This window comes from Micropterus salmoides, unplaced genomic scaffold (assembly GCF_014851395.1).
Source record: "Micropterus salmoides isolate LMB-PRFRI ecotype aquatic unplaced genomic scaffold, ASM1485139v1 Ms_hic_scaffold_14, whole genome shotgun sequence".
NCBI lineage: Eukaryota > Metazoa > Chordata > Actinopteri > Centrarchiformes > Centrarchidae > Micropterus > Micropterus salmoides.
The window spans coordinates 15,707,365-15,726,570 of record NW_024040485.1 but is presented as its reverse complement, the minus strand read 5'-3'; the positions used below and the strand labels follow the sequence as shown (position 1 = coordinate 15,726,570).

The 19,206-nt window shown below is 41.3% G+C and overlaps 1 protein-coding gene across 3 annotated transcripts; it reads right to left on the bottom strand.

Annotated features, from left to right (window-relative positions):
- Positions 1 to 4,568: 4,568 nt before the first annotated feature.
- On the bottom strand, positions 4,569 to 17,409 carry kctd1 (potassium channel tetramerization domain containing 1). Of its 3 annotated transcripts, XM_038717960.1 has the most exons (6): positions 17,057 to 17,409; positions 13,460 to 13,599; positions 11,063 to 11,241; positions 9,991 to 10,135; positions 8,094 to 8,399; positions 4,570 to 5,788 (listed from the first exon to the last, which is right to left on the bottom strand). In XM_038717960.1, exons 2-6 carry the CDS (start codon positions 13,547 to 13,549, stop codon positions 5,627 to 5,629), a joined length of 882 nt encoding a protein of 293 aa, XP_038573888.1. In that variant the 5' UTR covers positions 13,550 to 13,599; positions 17,057 to 17,409; the 3' UTR covers positions 4,570 to 5,626. The 3 variants fall into 3 exon arrangements, with proteins under 3 accessions (XP_038573887.1, XP_038573888.1, XP_038573889.1); XM_038717959.1 differs by lacking the exons at positions 13,460 to 13,599; positions 17,057 to 17,409 and adding an exon at positions 12,101 to 13,404 and having other exon boundaries at positions 4,569 to 5,788; XM_038717961.1 differs by lacking the exon at positions 13,460 to 13,599 and having other exon boundaries at positions 17,057 to 17,408.
- Positions 17,410 to 19,206: the final 1,797 nt, after the last annotated feature.

The window sequence follows — 19,206 nt, the reverse complement described above, 5'->3', positions numbered from 1 at the left end:
ATAAAGCCGCTGGCCTTACCACTATGATGGATGGGTGGCCCTCGAATGGCAAGCTCCAGAATCATTAGAGCACTCCTAACATGCAGGTCTACCCATGGTAAAGGCTGGTGCAGAGAAGGGGGCTACCGGTGAGCAATACAATACAGTTGAGACCTTTTAATCAAGGATAGGTAGCACTTATTAATTCTCAACCAAGAGAGGGGGGGAGTGAGAGAAAAGAGAAACTGAGTGAGGGAGGGGGCAAGTTTGCTGATGTTTTTTGCTAAAGGACACATTTGCAATTATCTCAGGTTTTAAACACCCAGCAGGCTTTTTCAATACAGGTTAGAATGTGGCACTTATAGCATTTATAGGCAGCTTCACTGGTCACATTGCATTGCTGCTCACAATTTCACCAAAGCCAGCATTCCATCACACCTCCACTGAGCCATATATAGCGTAAGTGTGAGCGTGAAGGTATAACTGAGCACAGCATATATATTAGAAGATTTTTTGGGAAACTATTAAAAAAAATAGAAAAGAAAAACAACTTGCTTGAATATGTTCTGCAGTCACCCAAAAAAACAGCTTGACTTTTCTGCGCCTTAAGCCTCACAAGCAGAGTGGTGTTTGAGCTGTTTCCCAATCTCATGTTCTTCTGTTACCTCTGGAGTAGAATATAAATGATTCCCTCTCAGTGTACAGTGTATGCCAAGGGGCCTGCAGCGACCATAGTCCGGTCTAAAATTCCTCACTGCAAGCGCACCATAACTCAAGGCCTGACTGATAAATAAACAATGGAAAGTGCAGCATGTTATGGAGCACTACCTCAAATCCTCCACTTGGAGCACTGTCACATATTACAGCCCAATCACCATGAGGTGAGTAGAGGGTCTGATGAAGGTTTGTGTATAAAGTATGCTGTTTTGACAAAGGAAGCAAGCCAAGTGTAGTTCTTCTGTAGCATGGTGCAGGATACACGTACAGTATATAACACTGTGCAAAATCTGTGGAAATGTACATACACTCTCAGGACTCTACTCATAATAAAGAGCAAAGCTTTACATTTAATAATATAGAGTTAACAGAGTATATTACTTTTAAGCAACTAGGATGATTACCCTTTTGATTCCCTTTCACTTTGTTTAGAAATAATAGAGAGTACTACATTGTCTAACTGAACAGTTGAATAATGTCTACGGTGGCTCTGGAGAAGCTTTGTCTAGTGTGACAAAATTACTCGAGTGACATCCCTTAATACCAGGTATAAAGCGGTCAGTCTATTGGTCCACCACTTTTGTCCAGACTGAAATATTTCAGCAACAATAGGATGGATTGCGACAAAACAGACATTCATGCTGCCCTCAGGATGAATTGGAATAACTTCGTTCATCTGGACATTTCATCTAACGCCATCATCTGGTCAAAATATCAATTTATCCACTACTTTGGTTTAAAACCAAATACCTGCCATTGCCATCAGCTTCAGCTGTACTTCAAGTTTAGTACTGATTGGAAAATGTTAACATGCTGACATGCCAAACTAAACTGATGACTATACTAAACATCAGCATGTTGGCATTATGTATAACCACACAGAGTTGCTACCGTGGTTGTAGTTCCTTAGTCTTGCTTTAATTATAATCATTATGGGAAGTGTAAGATCCAGTGTTTTTGGAGATTTACCCTTGGAACCCTAGGGAGAAATGAACACAAGCTCTTGTGAATGAAGAAAGGCTGTTGTTGGCTTTTGTCACTAGCCATTCACCTCCATTGTTGCTTCACTATCCAGGAAACAGTGATGCTGCCAAAATATCTTGTATGACTGAGCTGACAAAACCACCATGGAGGTTATCAAAGCTTAACTGGGTTAAAATCTGTTATACATTAAAAGTGGATTACTACAAGTTGCCTTGGGCTCCTACAAAATAGAAAACTTGGGGGACGTAAAGGATTATGTGTTAATATGGTACTGCAGAGACATAAGTAACACAGGTTTCTTTTCTTCATGCAGCCTTTTCAAACAAGCTGAAGCCCAAGAACCATCCAGTGCAGGTGCTGGGCACCACTTTGTGTATTTAGACTGGCTCCATTTTACACTAAGACTTGCATTTCTGCAAGCAAAGACACTGTCACACATTGTACTATTATTGTACTAGCGAGTGTCCATTTGAGATATTATCCTACCAGCGATTGTCCATCTAAGAACATTTAAATCCCAAAAGATTGTGCAGGCATTCATCACCCAGATGAACTAATTTTTCCACTAGAAATAATTGCTAGAAATGTGTGGCCATTATATTATAATAAAGGTATTTATGAGCCTTCAATCTCACAGCCTCACTATGAGATATCTTTGAAAATTTGAAATCAGCTCCTGAGGCTTATGAGGGAGGAGGGGAGGGAGTGAGGGTGTGTGAGGGAGAAAGGGAGAGAGAGAGAGAAAGAGAGAGAGAGAGAGAGAATGGCAAGGGAGAGATGTGGGAGTTGTGTTTTGCTTTTTTGCCACAGGTTACATTTATAATTATCTTGCTGGCATAAAATGGCCAAGAGGCTTTTTCAATAAAGGTAGGAGGCACCTACAGTACAGAATATTACCTACAGATCAACACAGAACAAGAGAGAGAACTGTAAATAGAATAAGACTTCAAAGTATATCATCTAATAAGTGTATTTAGTTAGAACATTTATTAGAAACAGTAGCCACTGCTTGCACAGTGCTGTATAACTGAGCGCAGTGAGAGCTGATTGTTTGAAGACGAGGTGAATGAGTCCATCCATTGACCTTCACTAGTGGTGAGTAAGCAGAGCCTGGGGATTGAGGAAAAGATGGCCACAGCTACTTTCTCCAGGCCCCACTCTGCCTTTTGATGACTGGAAATAATCACTAGAGAGAAAGCGAGTGAGAGAGACATGATCAGAGACACACAACAGAAGAGAGGAGGATCTCAAATTACTTTATTCTCCTCAAAACCCCTGTCCTCTAAAGGACTGGAAGTCAGTTTGTTAATACCATTCATCTTTTCTCCAACATGCTGTGTCCGGAGAGGAGGATATCTCTAATTCCTTTTCATGTTATTCTGAATCCAGGAAGTGAGACGAGATAGGGCTGGACAGGGTCTCATTATACTCAGGCTGCCCCACAGGTAACAAACTTAAAAATCACATAGGGTGCAAAAAGAGAACTGCTGAATTTTAAACTTAACACATGTTCATTCTCTCTCTTACACCACCCTTAACAATATGTTATACTTAGGAAAACAATGACTGTTTTTAATGGCCATCCATTCAAGCTAAATTAATTTGCTACCCAGATATGTGAATCCTTTCCATTCTAAAAATCTTTACCAACATGTATCATAGAAATAGTTCGACAATTTGTGAAATAAAATAAACGAGTTAAAATATTATCATTTCAGTGTTCAACCTACATCATGAGCCATATTTTCTAATTTTTGCTTTGTTGCTGAGAGTTGAATTGAAATCAATGTCTCTCTCACGTCTGTACAATAAATATAAAGCTACCACCAGCAGCCGGTTAGCTTAGCTTAGCAGAAAGACCACAAACAGGGGGAAACAGCTAGTCTGGCTATACCAGCACCTGCATATTTCACTATTTAACATGTTACAGCTAAACCAAAGTGTAAATGTGAGTGTGGTTTTACAGTTTTTGTGCTAAGCTAAGCTAACTGTCAGCTAGCTTTAGTTTCATATTTATTGTACAGATGTGAATGATTACAAATGATTACATGTTTTAAATATTTATCAGGTAGTATATTGCTCATTTCAAATGATCAATACTGAGAATTTGGGGGAAATTTGAAAAAAATGGCTCATGATGTAGGTTGAATGCAGGAACGATAATATTTCGACTTGTTAAAAGCAATGATCCATCAGTGATACATCACCTTTAACGCTTGCTGAGTTTTACTTGTTTTATGTCTGCAAACCCTGCTACATGAATATTTGTTAATCACGCAGTCACTGAACATTTGATTTTATGATTGAGAGTGAAACATGACTGTGTACCACTCACAGATGCACCTCTAGCCTATGAGAATAACATTCAGTCAAAAGGGAATCTAGGGCAAAGAGGCCTGAAAGGGAGACATATACCATAAACCGCAGATAGCCAAAGAAAGTGGAGATTCTGCCAAAAGGGATGAAGACAAGACGACAGGGCTCCGTGTGGGATTTCACTTTGGATTTTGGCCCTGCAGGGATATGTGGAAGCACAACTGACAGGACTTGCGTGGAGAAGTCGGCTCTATTCAATATAACTAAGTAAAGAATGCCCCATGTAGTCACTGATGCACCAGCGTGAATCCTCCAAGGTACAATATTGCCTTGGCAAAGTTAACGTTACGTTTCTCTGGTTGTAAAGAGCTAAACCACTACATAATGTAAAAGATTTTGCTCATTGTTTGCCACTGAACACATTCAGTATGTTAGAAAGAATCTTAAGATGTAGTATAGATGCAGTAAATTGAAAAAAATCACTATCTAACCGCTGTGCTTGAAATGTAACACCGGGAAAACGTGTGAAAGCAGTCCCTACAGCAATGTAAAAACAGTGAACAGACACCATGACAACTTTAGTTGAGATTTATTTCACATTTTTTTTGCTACATTCCTCTTTACTCAAATCTAGGGAGCGTAGGTGGGTCAGTCATCATAGAAATACTTTATATCCAACTTCATATTAATATGTGCTACAAGTAAAAGTGATCTTGGAGTGGGTAGTACAATAAGCTTTAATCTGTTCAGTCATGCCTGAGGCAACAAATTTGCTTTAAAAAGATTTAATGTAAAAAAACACAAACACATATACAATGAACGGATTTACAGGTCATGACTTAGAGGAATATTATGATCCAATTAAATGATTCCCAAGGTAGCACATGGGGGTTAGTAGTTCATACTCCCCAATGAGGCAAATGGCGTGACATAATAATTTACTAAATTATTTTCTTTTGTGCGTATAGAATGGTCTCTGATGTTTAATTTTGATGATACTAATGTCAACTAGATTTTATGGCATAAACAAATAAAATAACTTCCATTAAAAAAAACACTCATTGGTATCACAATATTCAACATCATGTTAAGTGTGAAAAAAGATGCTTTGTTGAAACTAACGGTATATGACAACTGAGACATTCTGTACTGTAAGCAACACATTAGTGACCTTTTTACAGCGAGGGATTATAACCGACTTAGCCAATTTGCCAGTGAGAAAACAAAATCAAGTCACTGGTGAGAAGCTATGCAACATACTACATCAGCAATAAAAGCCTTTTTAATTTATATGGGTATAATAGAAATCATATTCAACCTAATGTAGGCTCTAAGTTTTAAAACAAACTTTGTATGGGGATCCAGCGTATATAAATCCTTTTTAATTGGTTTATGGGGGCTAGACAATCACAAATGTCCTTGCAATCTTAAACTTATCAAATGTCTTGTATCTTCTTATGGCAAAAAATCTCCTGTTGCACCTCATTATTATTCTCTAGATGGTTCTCAAGTTTAAGAAAACAAAAACATCAACAAGGAAACGAAGAAAAACAGAGTCCACAGAGTTCTGCAGCATCGGGCATTTGGCTGCCACAGAAAAGTCTAGCACCTCCTACTGCTCGAGAGGTTTCTAGTCCAGCTGCTCCTGCTTTATCCTGTTTGAATTGGATCCTCGCTGACTCGTCCTCCTCAGTTCCCTCCTCAGGACGTACTCGCTGAATTGGGATGAGTCCACGCCTCCGCCGCAGGAGCCGGCAATCTCAAAGCCACGTTGTTGGAGACGCTCTAGAACCTGGAAAAGGTGGAATGGGATAGAAGGAGGAAGATGTCAATACAGGACATCAACCAGGGAGGGAAAAGTATCATTAGCATCCTTTATTAGTGCCTGGTGATAGGCAGGGTTTACTCATGTATCTTTGATAGGCAGACTATGATGTTAAAACATGAATGTAACCTCTAACCTTTTGTTTACTACTGCAAAACTGGAAAGCACATAATCATCTGAAACTCTTCTAGTTATATGCTGCCAAGTTAGTGCTAAGTCTAGCATTGGAAACAGCTTTGGGAGTAAGCTGCAGCAACATACGGCTTGTGACGGGAATTTGGATGAGACTTTCACAAGACTTTCACAAAACCAAGTGCCTCTCATTTTGCCTCATGCCTCATTGTTTTCTAGTGTATGTGTGTGTGTGTGTGTGTGTGTGTGTGTGTGTGTGTATATAGCTGTTCCTGATCTCATAGCCTTGCAGACATCTACAGACGTGTCCGGGGGGGCTGTAGGATCACATTCCATCGAAGAGGCCCCAGGGAGCAGTGAGGCTTTCTCTCTGCCACTTGGCTCAGTGTGGGCTGCTCAGCAAAAGCCCCTCTCCCCATTTCTCCCCCAGCCCCCAGGCCCAAGCCTCCGCCAAAACTACAAAGGTCCCCCTACTGCTGGCAGCTCTCTCTGCCCCCCTTCCTTCTCTCAAAACCCCCCGCCCTGCCTCCATTAGCCGCAGATACAGCATCCACCGCCGGCGTGCTTTAATAACCAAACAGGATTATGGGCCCTGCCTGGGGACAACCTGCCAGGGAGCATGCTCACTCACTTGCTTGCTCTCCACGACTCACACACTTCAGAGACGGGTTTGTTTGTGTGTTTTTGTGAGGGAGATGGAGATTTGACTTCCTCAGATGGAGACACAGTCCAAGTCATTGTGAAACCTTTTCAAATATGCGTCTCCTTCATTTATTGATGCATATCTGAGGATTTTCCCATTAATGAATTAGTGGAATATCAATATATTATCAGGGAAATGCAATATTGCCAAATATATGCAGAGTATAAAAGATAAATTTAACACATTTGTTTGAATGTAAAAGCTTTCTTTTAGTCTTGGTTTAGTATCACAAGTATGGTTTTGCCTACAACCCATTATGTCTGATCATATGAAGTCATTTCTATACAGTATAAATGTAAAGGCAAGTATCAAGAGTACATGGGCCTTAACTTCCTTAAAGAAACTTATTTATAGATCCATCTTTGACTAATAAAATACTGCAAGTCATAGTTTTGCTCCCTAATAAATCACAACTTTGCAGACACCTTGAATGTATTAATCAAGATAACAGTAAAGGAGTAAAGTAAATCTGTTTTCCAAAAAATACCCATATGTGACAGGCGTACTGCTTTATGTTGGTTTAGAACTACCCCTAGCCTGCACAGGCTCGTAGAATTGCTGGTATTCATGTACTTGCACCTGGAATCTTGTGGATCTTACTAAAAATGTGTTGTACTGTTTCTTGGATGTTACGCACGCATGCAAATGTGTGGAGTGGCTTGACTTTATTTTGATTTTAAATTGAGCATTGATCCAACAACCCTCTAAGACACTCAGGGGAGCCATCTTCTGTCTATGTAAGTGTTTCACTGCATCCTGAATTGCCCACTTCCTCTTGCTGTCAGCCAGTTTCCCCTCACTTTGCACATTTCCTGTGACTCTCCACCATGATTCAAGGTGTCAGCCATTCCTTCACTTAATGGGTTGAAATCCACCATTAACCAATTTACTGTCCCTTTCCTGCAGGTTGGCACTGATGCCCACCACTGAAATGACTTACAGATTGAATTGTAAAGGTTTTTTATCCTCATGGAACACAGCAGGCAATAGGGTGAGATGTGAGGACCATATTCTGATATTAAAGCTGACCATCCACCAGCTCCTGAACCAAGTCAAAATCATTATTCCGGTCAGATCACAGAAAAGTAAAGATGGTGGTAGGTTTGTGTAATGATGGCTTGCTAAATTGATGCTTTGAGGAACTCATCAAAGAACTAATTTTTCTGTAAGGCTGTTCTCATGATTCGATAAGATTAAAAAAGATAAGTCAGACATCAGTAACACTCTGAAAGTCTACAGTATAACAGCAGATAAAAAGAATCTGAATGAACAGATCATCACCTCAGTCAATTCCTTGAGCATACAACTGAACAGAAACATACAGACATAAATTACTTTACTTATCCCTATCTAACCTTTGAGTGTTTATGCTTCTTGAGGAATGCTGAATACAATGCTTAGTATAAATGACAACACATCCACAATTGTTCCCATTACCTGGACAGAGTTGAGGTGGCAGTACCCATTAAGTGGGAAGCGGATGACGTGCGTGGAGTCGTGGTTCCAGCCAGCATTGACAGAGTTGCACATGACGTCACCAATTTCTGGAAACACGTCTTCAATCAAGGCCTTGTCACCACTGAGCGTGATCCTCTCGCCCAGGTCAGGTGCAACGCGCACTACCAGGCACTCGCAGGGGCGCGACACCCGGCTCAGCTCCTGGTCCTGGCGCCAGCGCTCCAGCTCAGCAAGCATGGGCTGCAGCTGGAAGTATCGTGCCTCCTCATACAGCAGACTGTAGTCCTGTAGGTGAACGGCAAAGGGTGTTAATATCTTAGGAAACAACAAAAAGATATATGCGATTATCTGCCTTAAACATTGCAAATACTGTTTATTATCTTACATACTTGTGGCCTAAAGGTGAAGAACACTGACCACATAATCCCCATTCCCTCATTTCCTGTCAGCTCTTTACTGTCTCCCATCTAGTAAAGGTGAAGATGTTCAAATAATACTTATTTAAATGCTGTGTAGATTAATATTAATCTAGTGCTATATTTGATACTTCACCGAGTTTGTGGAGGAAATATCCACAAAGTGAATGATTGGGTGTATTTACCATGCAAAATCTGAAGGGGTTTAAAGGTTTACAGGTTGCCGAGATGTTGCATATTGTATAAAATTACAAAATAACAGTGAGAACAGTATGTGACTCATGCTGGTTTATGAGGTCAATACTGGAAAGATTATGCTTAGCAGAAATCTGTCTGGGCTGAGGCAGAATCATTAATCTAATGTGTAGAATAAGCAGTTTAATTGTTTTATTTATACTTAAATACAAATAACCCATAATCTCTCCTGTTAAGTTTTTTTTTACATCAAAGGTCAAGATTTCCCTTAAGAAATCCTACAAAAACATTTTATACACATTTATATTGTACAAAGATATGTCCCCTGTCTTTTAAAGTAGACTGAACTGAATTGGAGGAAGCAGGTGGGAGTACTATTGGAGAGCAAAATAACAAAACATGTAAGAAGTTAATCAGTTTGAGGTTGGAATTTTCTTTCTAATGTGGATTCAAACCAAAAAAGAAAACAACAAAGAAGCTTGAAAACCACTGTTCTACATGAATGAGCAATAAACCCTAGCGAAGATACCATTCAGCAAAAATTACAAAAGATCCAGAGTGGAGGAGATACAGTGCGACATGTAACACAGGGTTGCGTGGGGTAGAGGAGCAGATCCTTTACCCGCAGGACTGCAGGGCTTAAATCGCACCACATTCAAGTTTTCTCATGCTCCTCTCATAATCTACTCAATGTGAATGTGGCCTTAGCATGAACTTGATCCTGTCTTTTGTCTTTGCTTATTTTAGCTGACATACTTTCCACTGATTGAGTCACACTGTGGACAGTCCATCAGATAATGTCGTTATTTGTTTTCTCCCTGGGCAAGTTCAGTAATTACTGACTAAATGACACATACAATAAAAAAAACAAGGAATGCTAATGTGTCACATACAGTGAGACTCACCCTGGATGGACACATGGCACGAGAACATAGAGCGCTGAATAAATCTAGTACATGCAATGTGGTCACGGGCAGCTCAGTATTTCTTTATTTGTGTTGATGCAAGCTTGTTGTTTTCCATAAAAGGTTTTCTTTTAAAAAAAGAATATTTGGCCAGTAATAGCTAGATCTTATGATGAGTAAATGCATTGTGATTGTTTGCCTTGATATTTTTTCTCCAGCATGGGAGCCATTTTCAGCAATTTAAGGGGGACAACTGACCAAAGGCTTTCCATGGCCTTAGCATTCATTGTGTGTGATAAGTTGTAGGACTGCTGACTGGCTGATGGGACTTTACAGTTTCAAGTATGGACATCCACTCACTTTGAAGTCGTCTGGGATGAGGAGCTTGGACGTCCTGAGGAAGTTGAGGATGTAGCGGAACATGTGTCCATCCCTGTCAATGAAGTAGTGCTGCTTCAGGCTGTCCAGGACTATAGGCTCTGTGCCATCAAAGAGACGACCAATTCTACCCACAGAGAGGGGAGGGGTGGTGGGTTAGGCAAAAAGGGAGGGAAGGAGGGAGACAGGGGACAACGTGTCAACATTAACACCATCTATATACTGCTTTTCAGCCTATGTTTTTCGGTTTCCTGCATCTTTTATAGTGGGAGACAAGGGATAGAAAAAAAGACACAGAGAGAGAGGCAAAAATTATACAGTGAAGCAAGAGCATGTGCAAAGGGATGTGACTCACTCATTTTCTCAAGCTCTGAAATGTTTTTTACACCTTCGCACAGACATGCACACATTACTGAGCTCAAGAAAGAAAGAAAGAAAGAAAGAAAGAAAGAAAATAAAAACAGAGGTGGAACGAAAAGGTCAGGGCCAGCTGGTAGTGAGTTGCCTGAAGCAGTGTGCCAGTCACCCTCCGGCCTGGGCTCGGCTCAACAGTGCGGCCTCCCAGCCTCCAGATGGCCCCATGCCCTTTGGCCCCTTACTGCTGCTGTGACATCTGTCAGAATAACCAAGTTGCTTTTGTCTGTACTGCATTCTGAACTTAAGCTCCTACAAATTGTTTACCGCTCAAAATAACTGTGGGCTTTATTACTTCACAAGGAAACATTTTGTGATAGCCTACTACCTGATACCTCCAAAAGCAACTGAAACTGCAGTGTTGTTGGTTAGGAGGAGTAAACATTTCATATATACTTAGTTTCTCCACCCAGTGCAATGAGATGTTTCTGTGATTTGATGAGATGTGACATTTGACTGTTAATGTCACAGGATGACACATTTGGCTTGAACAGAAACTCTCTATAAGACACCGAATCTTCCACAATTTCCTTCCCTGTTTCAGACTAAACACTAGACATAAACATTCACTACTAGCCCCCCCAAAAAAGAAAACTTTATCTCCATTACACACTTAAAATACATGGTAGAGCAGACTCACCGGGATTCTGGGAATTTTGTTAAGGTGGCCAGACTGCTTGTGTACATGTGTCCGCCCACATCAATGTGCACAGGGGCATTGGACTTGGTGAGCTGTGCAGGTGTTGGGATGCCCTGGTTACTCAAGGGAGACACTGGTGACCGTGTGATCATGGGCCTGGACATGCTGGAGCGATTATCCTGTTAAAACACAACACAAGGGAGAAAATATTATATCACAGATAGGTAAGACAGATAGAGAGATGTATCAAATTCTGTTTACCTTCAGCAGAATAAGCTGAAAAATACACCAAAACAACCACAGGGGACTTGATAATTAAGATTTAGACAATTTTGAATAATTTGAAAAGAATTGGGGGGAGGGGGGTAGATAATTAGAAATAGCAATCTTAATATGTCTGTAACGTAACACACTCCACAGTCAGGAGTGAAAGGGAAAGATTTTCTTCCCTGCAAGTTAGAGCAGCCTGACCTTGACCTGAATGTTGCCACAATCCACAAGCAACCACTCCTGTGGGCCATAATCTCCAAAACCAAATTAATTTGGAGCATCAATCTCTACAGTCTTGGAAATGAGCAATAATTGCTCTTGATTTGAATACTGTAATAGGATTTGGAGAAACTGTCTCCTGTTAACCTACAAACACCATTAGCAGACAATTTCTGTTAAGCTGTCAGACGAAAATCACTTAACCCCCAAAAGTTTCAGACCCAGAGTGAAGATGGGAGAAAATACTAGTGTCTGTAACACCTCAATCACTGAGGATTACTGTGGAGATAGATATTACAGACATTTTCTGAAAATGATTAAAACTGTTCTTAACGGTAAATGAACGCAGCAAAGCAGAAAACGTTACAATAGTGCGCACTCTACATTTAAGGACAGCAGGAAGACAATCTATTCACATGCGGCATTCAATAAAACCTAAGTGTCACTTCGCTCCTCCAGCAAAGTGACAGTTTGACCGCAGTCTTACAGTAATTTCTCTTCTTTCTTCCTCCCACCCCCCCCAGACATTATCAGACTTTACGCGTTTACCTGAGCCGGCATCACTGTGTTTGGAGAGGAAGTCACCGAATGGTCATTTTGTTTGAGAGATGCTGCGGGAACAGGCTCTCCCCTGACAGCGAACATCAGTGAGGGCTCCCTGCACTCCGCTGCTCGGATCGGGAGCCGTTTGAGAGAAGCGTGCACGGACTCATCCACAGAACTGATTGGACGCGGTCGCTTTCTCGCTTTCTGGTGCGTCAAGTCCATGATGTCCGTCTCGTCCATTACAACGCAGGCTTTAGGGTTAACAGATAGGACGCGTACGGCTTTTTCCAACACACCTGCCAAATGTGGAGAGGCGTGAAAGGCGGGATAGCGAACACCGGGGGAAGAGCGGCGCCGTGGCTGTCACGCGGAGCAGCTCCTTTGCAATGGCTGGGAGAAGTCAAAGCCCCCGACAACATTAGCATTGGAGCGCCTGCGGCTCTTTTGGGCTGTCGCTGTTTCAGTGGCAGGTATGTGTGTCGCATTTTCAGAATAAAACAAATCCTGCCTCACACACACACACACACGCACACACAAAAGATCGTCTGGTTAGGCGAGTCGGGTCAATGCGCACGTCTCCTGTCACCGCTGGCCTTTGCCCTTTTAGAGCAGTGTTTCTGCGCGCGATCACCCTTCTCTTGCTGTTGCTGCCCATTGTTCAGCAGCCGTTCTGATCAGCAGGTCAGACCCTCCTTCACCACAACAGACCCACAAAGTCCAAAGTTAAGTGGCAGAACCCAAACGGTGACCACCCCACTCAACCACCTGGACAGAAATGCCCCTACAAACACACATGGGCTATCACTCATAACCACATGACTGATCATGATCTTTCCAATCACAAAGCGTTTCCTGTTGCCCAGATCCACTGTTATTAAAATGAAAACGCTCTTTTCATCATTTGAACAAGATATTACTATAACTAAAGTGCTCTTTATGTGCACAAAGAAACAGCTCAAGTAACACATCACATCCCTCCAAAACAAGAGTCTGTCCCTCAAAGAACACGTGGAACATCTTGTTAATGAGTTTCTCATTGGCTACAAATATAAGTTACTGTATGATGACTGCAGTGTGTAAACACCACCTCTGATGACCACATCAGCATTGCAAAACCACCACACTAATGATTTCATAAAGTATAAAACCAGACCACAACATGTCCAATTGCTGTTAAAAGTACTGCCACAGCACTCTCCTGGGCTGTTTTTTTCCATAGCAAATGCAGGGAATCCACAAATTTTAATAACATTCAGATTAAAATTAATTAGTTCAACCACTGGCCTTAAAACATCCACATTCCTGCTTCGCATTGGCAGTGTGAGTTTCACACCTAGATACCCAATTAGCAATTAAGCTTGCCTTTGAGTGTAGGCCTCCAATGCGGTGTGTGATCCTGGTCTGATTTGCATGCCGCTTGTGCACGCGCTGATAAGCGCAGGCAGCAGCCATACATAGTTTTAAAATTCAACTCCAGAATCCCTCGCAGAAGGCAAAGGGGCCTGCAGGGCAAAAGAGAGAGAAATCACATGGCTGCTCTTCAAAAGGGGACCTGTGTAAGGCAGCCGGCAAAGTGCGTGGGATCACACTCAGAATGCAGGTAATTTGTTCCCTGACTAATTTGTGGAGATGGTGGGGTGTGTGTGTGAGTGTGTGTGAGAGAGTAAGTGTTAGAGCGACTGTCTGCCTGTGGAGAGTAAGTTCTGAAAACAGCTTGGTGGAATTGGATTTCCTCAAAGCCTTGTCATCGCAAAGGTGGATTGAGTGTAAAATCTGTAAGGCATTATGGAAAATTGCAGAGGAGAGAGAAGAGAGAGTGAAAGAGAACGGGTGGCTGGGTGGGTGGGAGGTGGATGGGGGTAGCGGATTGTGGGAATGAGCTCTTATATCACAAAATCATTCTGAGTTGTTGAAAGTAAAGATATATGTGTTGGTGACCATTTCCCAGACTGATGTCCACATTACATTTCTGTCTTTCATGCTTTTATCGCAAGGGCAGTTCAAAGGGCGCAACATCCTCACAATCCATCAGTAAGCATGTGACAGAGGACTGACCACTGATGTTCATGTATCAGCCATCAGCTCCAGATGTACAGAGCAGATCATAAACACCAGCACTATTCCTACCTGTTGCCATTTTGAAGCACAGTGCTACAAAAGTCTCCCATGTGACGGTGTTTGTAGACGTGTTCCAAAGGTTTCCAGCCTTTGTGAAACAAGTCGAAACGTATGTGTTTAGGGAATTTGCTCGTTTACCCAGCTTGTGTAATTCTGTTGCACCACAGTATGCACAAACAAATCTAAAACAGGCACAGTGCATCAAAGCCGGGAACTACATGGGCTGCTCCAGTTACTCCTGTTGTTTTCCAACACTGTTCTGGAGTCTTTCAAGCCTTTTGTGCAAAATCGTAATTTGAACATCTTTAAATCTCAAGGAACAAACATTATAGCTTTGTTTACGTCCTTTGTAAGCGAATGCAGGGTATTACCCACAAATGCTCCTAACCTGTACCTGTCTGCTATTGCAATAATCAAAGGGCCTGTTGGCAACAAACTAGCTTTCAATTTTCCATCCCACAATGCAGCTCTTCAGTGTTGCGACATATCGCACAAGACACAATTAGCATTTCAGATCAGAGCATTAACATTCAGTTTGAGGCTGGCAGACCAGTATTTACATAATCTAGATGGGTTGTCTCTGCTTTGTTGCCCGTGGCAATTTGTTTCAAATGTCCAAACACAGACAACCAGAGAGTTTGGGTTAACTTCAGTCATTGCCGACTGTAAAGGCAAAAAAATATCTATAACAGGCAGTGAGAATGAAAGGCCTGGGTAAATATTGTAGGCTGGTTGTCTGGTAAGGTGTGTATCACTGTGGACCTTAGAAACTGACATTAGATATCATAAGGTAACTACTCACAGCTCCCAAGCAATACCACATCTGCAATAGTTTGCTAATATAAGTGAATAAACATTTTAATTCAACTTGTCATCAGCATTTCCTTTTCTCTCTCTTTCAGTGTGTTAACATAAGTCCTGGATTGTGGCAATAATGGCCTTATGTTTGTGTTTGTTTGATAAGTAGAGAAATGTCTGGGGTTTGCCTCACAAGTAACAACTTCAAGCCGACTATATTTCTTGGAGTCTTATTTCTCAGTAACAGCAGTAGATCTGCAAGTTTGTTGTTACAAATGTAGAAATGTTTCTATACTGTAAAAGAAATACTTTTTGGTGAAAGGATGACGAGGCTCAGAATCAGGATCAGAAATTTTAAAAAAAGTTACCAGAGGAAAGAAACGTTAAGAAACGGGAAAAAAAACAGCTAAGAAAAATGTGATTGTCTGGATAGACCACTTTTTAACTCAGGAAAGTACAGGTGGCAAATAGGATAAGGGAAATAATCATTTGCAGCACCTCTGAATCATGGTTATCCAGTCAGAATGAACAATGTCATGGAACCTGAGCCGCTCTGTTAACAATAACTCAAAGGCAATCTGAACTGATGCAAAGTTTCAGATTTTACATATCATAGTAGCGCTCCAATATAAAAAACACATACTTATTCCATCTGAGTTTTTATTGCAAGTAGGGCTATTTGTCTACTTCAATGTCAGTCTTTTATGGAGGTACTGTTGCAGTACATCAGCATGGCATGACAGATAAGGAAGTGTGATCAGTGCTGGGTTGCTGCAGGCTGTTGGAGACAGTGGTGCAGACCAAGCTGTCCCAGGGCACAGGAGTGGCAAGCCATGCTGTGAAATGTAATAACAGCACTCCTCTCCAAGGAGCTCCAATTTAGCAAATAAAGCACCTCTAACTTTAAACTGATGATGTAGTCTGACAAATGTAATGTGGACTAACCTGCATTTAAAACATCTGTTAGTGTAATCTGAGTGGGGAACGGATGCTTAGAAGCTGTACATACAATAAAGTACTATGGTTTTGTTATTACAGCGCCATCAAGTGATCAGTCCTGACAACATCTCAGTCTCATTCTGTTAATTCATGCTCCCTGTGAAACTGGCGAAACAGAGAATTGGCTTTCATTACAGGTGACCTAAACTTGGAGGGTTTTGTTTAGATTGTTAATGCTATTTAAAGCCTCTCCCTGCCTGTAGTACAGTGAGAAATATTAAAATAACCAAAACACATTTTTTTTAATAATACCATATAAAGTACAAACTTTATGAACCTTAGTAGATGTTTGTTTATACAATGCATGGTCACATCGGCGAAGTATGTCCACATTATTACTTAGTAAACTATACTTGCCGATTCGTATTCGGACCATGGAGTTGATTACGCGCGCTGCGGTCAAAGAGCCAAGAGGGGAGACGAGAGGACAAAATTCGCTCCTATTTTTGTCTTCGTTTACATAAATGTGATTCTCTCAACACGGCTACGGCTTGTATTAACGGATGATTCACAGATTCTGCATTGACGTGTGTAAAAGGTACATTCTGTTTTACGGAATAAGAAAAACGCCCGCGGCAAAATTACTCCACAATGGCGCCTTTCATTAAAAGATCTGGGCCAGCCAGGAAATAGAACAGTTTCACGACCAAACTGACTTCAAAAAAATCTTAACAGAAACGACAAACGCAGGTTTGAGTAAGTTATGAGCAAGTTACACAGCAACAGCGACACGGAGACGGCGATGTGTTCTTAGCTGAAACGCGCCAGGAGCGAATTCACACGGTGGACAAGTAGAGTGTTCGCTCGGCAAGATCGCAGTCTAATCCGCTGTTCGTTTAGACCAGATGTACCAAAGCCTCGTATATTGTAGTCACGCGCATACATATGTACAGTAACTAAGGAACAATAGCCAGGAAGTGGTTAAATATTTTTAAGAACTGTATCGCTCGAATCGCTTGGCACATGCGTAAAAGCTGCTGCGCCTCAATGTCCCAGTCCATCCAGCCACGGAAATAATAGCAAACCAAATAAATCTCCGCTTACCTGAAACATAGAGAGGCATAAAGTATCTTTTTATGCACCTTTTCCCTCCGATTTGGCCCACGATCTGCTTCTCTTGCTACACCAGTGAGAAATGCAATAGCTTGGCTAAGGTAGACAGAACAAAATACAGAGAATACTTGCTCCAGGGCTCCGAAACCCCTCAAGGCAAAGATCAGGATACAATTAGCTCATGTCTCTGCCCCAGTCTAAACCAATCTGCAGAATAAAACTCCGAGCAAAGGAAGAGATCACAGCAGCAGTGCCTTAGTCTTTGTTGAGTTTATGTTTTTATAAAATCAAATAAAGAATTTTTTTTCTTCATTTACAACACCCTCACTCCTCCTGCCTCCAACTTGCCTTTTGCCTCCCTCTCGCAGAGGAGCTGATTTTAATCGTTATGATTAGTTTTGATGTAACGTTCCCCCGGGCGATTGCTACAAATGGTTGGAGTGTTTCTTTGCCAGGGAGGAAAAGCAGCAGATGATGATAATTATATAGATTGTTGGCGGACTCCTTTGATTTTTCCCCCCTTACATCGCAAACATCTAACCTATCTAGTCTACTTCTTTAACACATGCCATACACACTGCGTGTGCATCAGACAACTTGTTGATTTGCCTGGAATCAACTTATTAAATTAATGGAATGTGGTTAATGGAATTCTCACTGTGTAGTTTCCCCTTTGTAATCTTTACAGTCCCTTTCCTCTCTTTGGATAACCTCCAAAATGACGTAGTTGTATAAATAAGCACTTGCAGCTTGCCTTTCCCCAATCAAGTCTGAATCAGTGCCTGAGGGTGATGTGCGAGCTCATTTCAAATGTTCAACCATGCATGATTTCAGGAAGATTGAGGCACTTCTGAGGCTTTTAGATTTACCAGGGGGATACAGTCAGCAAAGGAATTACATATTTAAAGCCATTCCTTTTGTAAAATTCCTTCATGTGAGCAGGCATAATTGTTCTGTCTGAGTCAAGAGTGCTATTTTGTGCGCAGCTGGACTTAGAATTGACACAGTTATTTATTTACATTCGCCATACACAGTGGAATAAGGTTGAAATATCAGCTTTTGCGCCCCCTACTGTTGAGACCGTCAACATTTTTTTCAACAGCAGCTATGAAAGCAAATCAAATCAATTTGCCCATGTTACCGCAACACTATCCAACTTTAAAAGCAGGAGAAATACATAAGAAAAGTACAAAACAAATATTTACAAACAGGCTGTGTATTTTAATGTTCATCCAGGGAGAAAACTGAATACAAGTTTGTCCTGAAGTTCAACCAACAATGGAAAAAGAAAGATATGTCAAGGGACCAGTGATAGATGGATGCAAGCATACTAACAAAAGCATTTTCCAATGTTCTTCTTTTGTAGATGAAGAAACAGAATTGCTTTTGGGGAAAGGCCAGCTATCCAGCTATTGCCCATCCGATCCAGGGACCATTAAACTTTCCACTTTTTGACCAGCATGTCCCACAGGGAAACAAACTGGATTAAAGTGTTAGAAATCAGAGGTTACTGGCTGGCACACAATACACCAAGCCTCAACTATCATCCTACCTATAAACACACACTGACACACATTTTTATGCCATTAGTCTGACAAACCATGGTGAACGAAGAACACCCCAAGGCCTTAAAATCCCATACGTGATCCATTTTCCACACAAATGGAGCCCATTCATAATGGGATCCTCTCACTTCATTATTCAAAATATGCATCAGATGTTGTTGAGAGTAACCAGTGGAGATCTTTGAATGCATGTGGTGTTTGATACCAAAAAAAAAACAAAAAACATTGCTGTAATGCTGCTGTGGTAGGGTAGTATTATCCTTGGATCTAGACGTACTGTAACTGCTGCAGCAGCAACAGCAGGCCATCGCTGGCTCGCTGCACCATATTTTGGTGGACAAATTATCCAGATTCGTTGCAGATGTGAGTTTGCCCCAAACAGAAACTGCACTGCATGACATCACGCAGGAGAAAGGAGAGTGGAATCCTGGAAAACTTAGTCTGCTTGCTGGGATTTTGGGTGACTGCTGTAACTTCACCCCAAAAAGACCTGAATTAGTTCTATCTATGTTTTCTGTCATAACTTAAACACTTAAAGCTAGACTATCTAATGTGTTCTTCTTACAAATGAAAAGT

Coding starts and splice junctions, on each gene's coding strand:
- kctd1 (XM_038717959.1), bottom strand. CDS start 12,337: ATGGACGAGACGGACATCATGGACTTGACGCACCAGAAAGCGAGAAAG. Junction 11,242..12,100: donor ACACAGTGATGCCGGCTCAG/GTAAACGCGTAA, acceptor GTGTTTTAACAG/GATAATCGCTCCAGCATGTC. Junction 10,136..11,062: donor ACAAAATTCCCAGAATCCCG/GTGAGTCTGCTC, acceptor CTCTGTGGGTAG/AATTGGTCGTCTCTTTGATG.